We start from the raw sequence: 2,195 nt of genomic DNA, 5'->3' as shown, positions 1-2,195 counted from the left end.
TCTCAAAAAGTTCGAAAAGCCATAAGCTTGATAAATAAGAGGGTTGCTTCTTCTAACTTACAAAAACTCTAAAAAACTGCACTTTATACTAAAAGCACACAAACTATCTTAGAGCATCTTTTCAAGTTTTTTAAGAGTATATTCAACAAAAAGTCATATATTTAAGTTCTAAAATTTAAAATAAGACCTGATTTAAAGTGTTCAAGGCCATAAAAATATTTACGGCTCCAACAAAACTGAGTCCTATATCATATTATTTAGGAAATAAAATGTTAACAATATCTGACAGAGTCCTATAATTTTGATGAATTTTTGTAAAATAGAACTCTCGTTGAAGCAATTTTTTGCGCTAGAGTTCTATACATCTCTCCTGTTAGAGATGTTCTAAAAGCTTCACGGCAAGGTGCTTTCAGAAAAAAAAGTTACAGCCCTTTCAAACAATGCCTAAGAATTCTTAGGAATTCTGACAGGCACACACGGCACTATTATTGTATCATTTTAGAGGATGTGTGGCATGCATGCCAGCACTCTTGCCCTTCTCATTCATATTATTCTCCTGCAAATTTGCAGTGAAGAGCGGGTTTCAGAGCCTGAGCCACGAGGCTTCATCAGGAACGTATTCGGCGGGGTCGTTGGCGCCGGCGCCAGCGGAGTCTGTCTTCTTCCGCGGCGGAGCATCCTCATTGTGGCCGCGGCCGTCAGCGCCGGCGATCCTGCGAGTAAAAACACACGCGCATTGTCATCATCCAATGCTCTATGCAAAATTCCAAACAGCACCGATCGAGAAAGAAGTTACTGATAAGACAAATCCGATGTGAGAGAGTGCACGCATGTGATCTCTCGTCCTCACCTGTCCTTCCTCTTCCTAAGGAACCTCTGTAGCGTGAGCTTCCTTGCGATGGGCGGCGTGCCAGCTACCCCTGCAGCCGACGGCTCACCACCACTGGTCCCGGCCTTTTCTGGCACGGCGGTCGTCGTCGTCACCCCTTTCCCCGGCGCCTCCCCGGTCACAGAACCTGCCATTTGTATAAGGTCCTTGGCTCTGTCTGCCGGGAAGTTGTGGAACGTTGCCACCTGGCCCTGGTAGAAGATGGTTAGGGTGGCCTTGGCCTCCTGCTCTGGCCTGCAACAAACCGATCGAGAAATTAATTAAGCCGGGCCAAGAACACGTCAGCTAGCCAGCAGATCAATTAATGCATAACTCGAGCTCGCTCACCTGATGATCTCCGTGCTACTGCTATTGCGGACGGGGAACAGCGGCAAAGTCCTAGCGCCGGCGTCGGTCTCCCAGGCAGCCGCCGGCGGCGGCCCCGTCGCTACAGGGACTGGCGTCAGTTGCAGTGGCCTCGGGGACGAGGAGGAGCCGATGAGGTCATCCATTCGCACCTGCCTGTTCTGCTCCATCATGAACTGCCGCACGCGAGCGCATGTATGGGCGAACCTGTTGTTCCCGGTCCCGGAGGCGGCCATCTCCTCCCCGGCCGTCTTTGGTCGGTACGGACCTTGGCCGGATCACTGGTGGTGGTGCTGGTGCTGGTGCTTAGGCCTCTCTCTGTGCAGTCTCTTGCGTGGGCAGGCGCTGGCTAATATAGCCGCGAGGGCCGGGCAGCCTTCGCGTTTGTTTGTGCGTGTGGGCGAGCGAGGCAAAGGGGAGCACGTGAAATGCGAGGCCCTGGTAGCGGAGGGCCGACGAGCGCGAGGGAGGACCCCGGCTAGAGCCACAGCCACTGATCTGCAACAATGTACACACTGCGCTATTTCTTAGTTCTTACCCCTTTTGTTCCATAGGTTAATTTGCATGCATTTACTTTCCTCACCACTCTATGAACCACTCTATGAGCCTGTTTGGTTCAGCTGAAAAGCTGGCTATAAGGAAAATCTGGCTGTAAGGAGAAGCTGGATGATAAAAATCTGATTGTTTAGTTCGACTGCTGTGAAAAAAAACGGGTGGTCAGAATTTTAGTGTAGATTCTGAGAGAAAAAATGGAAAAAACACAAACATGCTTAACAATCATAAGGTACTTACAATACCTCATGATTTGTCTTGTACAAGTTATTTATTTACACCCAGATAGGTACCTACGACACTAACACATTAGCAATAGAATCCCTAAAAGCACTCATATCTAACTCATATGCGGGGTGCTACTACTCTCACCTACAACTACATCATCAACATGCCTACTGCTAGGTAC

General features: G+C 48.9%; 1 protein-coding gene across 1 annotated transcript; it reads right to left on the bottom strand.

Moving 5' to 3' along the window:
• Positions 1 to 226: 226 nt before the first annotated feature.
• LOC103626248 (protein TIFY 11c) lies at positions 227 to 1,625 on the bottom strand. Its single transcript, XM_008646649.4, has 3 exons — positions 1,217 to 1,625; positions 851 to 1,123; positions 227 to 713 (listed from the first exon to the last, which is right to left on the bottom strand). The coding sequence occupies exons 1-3, from the start codon at positions 1,468 to 1,470 to the stop codon at positions 584 to 586; spliced, it is 657 nt and encodes a 218-aa protein (XP_008644871.1). The 5' UTR covers positions 1,471 to 1,625; the 3' UTR covers positions 227 to 583.
• Between the last annotated feature and the right edge of the window lie 570 nt (positions 1,626 to 2,195).

The sequence above is a fragment of the Zea mays genome, chromosome 5 (genome assembly GCF_902167145.1).
Source record: "Zea mays cultivar B73 chromosome 5, Zm-B73-REFERENCE-NAM-5.0, whole genome shotgun sequence".
NCBI classification, from domain to species: domain Eukaryota; kingdom Viridiplantae; phylum Streptophyta; class Magnoliopsida; order Poales; family Poaceae; genus Zea; species Zea mays.
The sequence above is the reverse complement of the archived record's forward strand: the minus strand, read 5'-3'. Positions and strand labels throughout refer to the sequence as shown.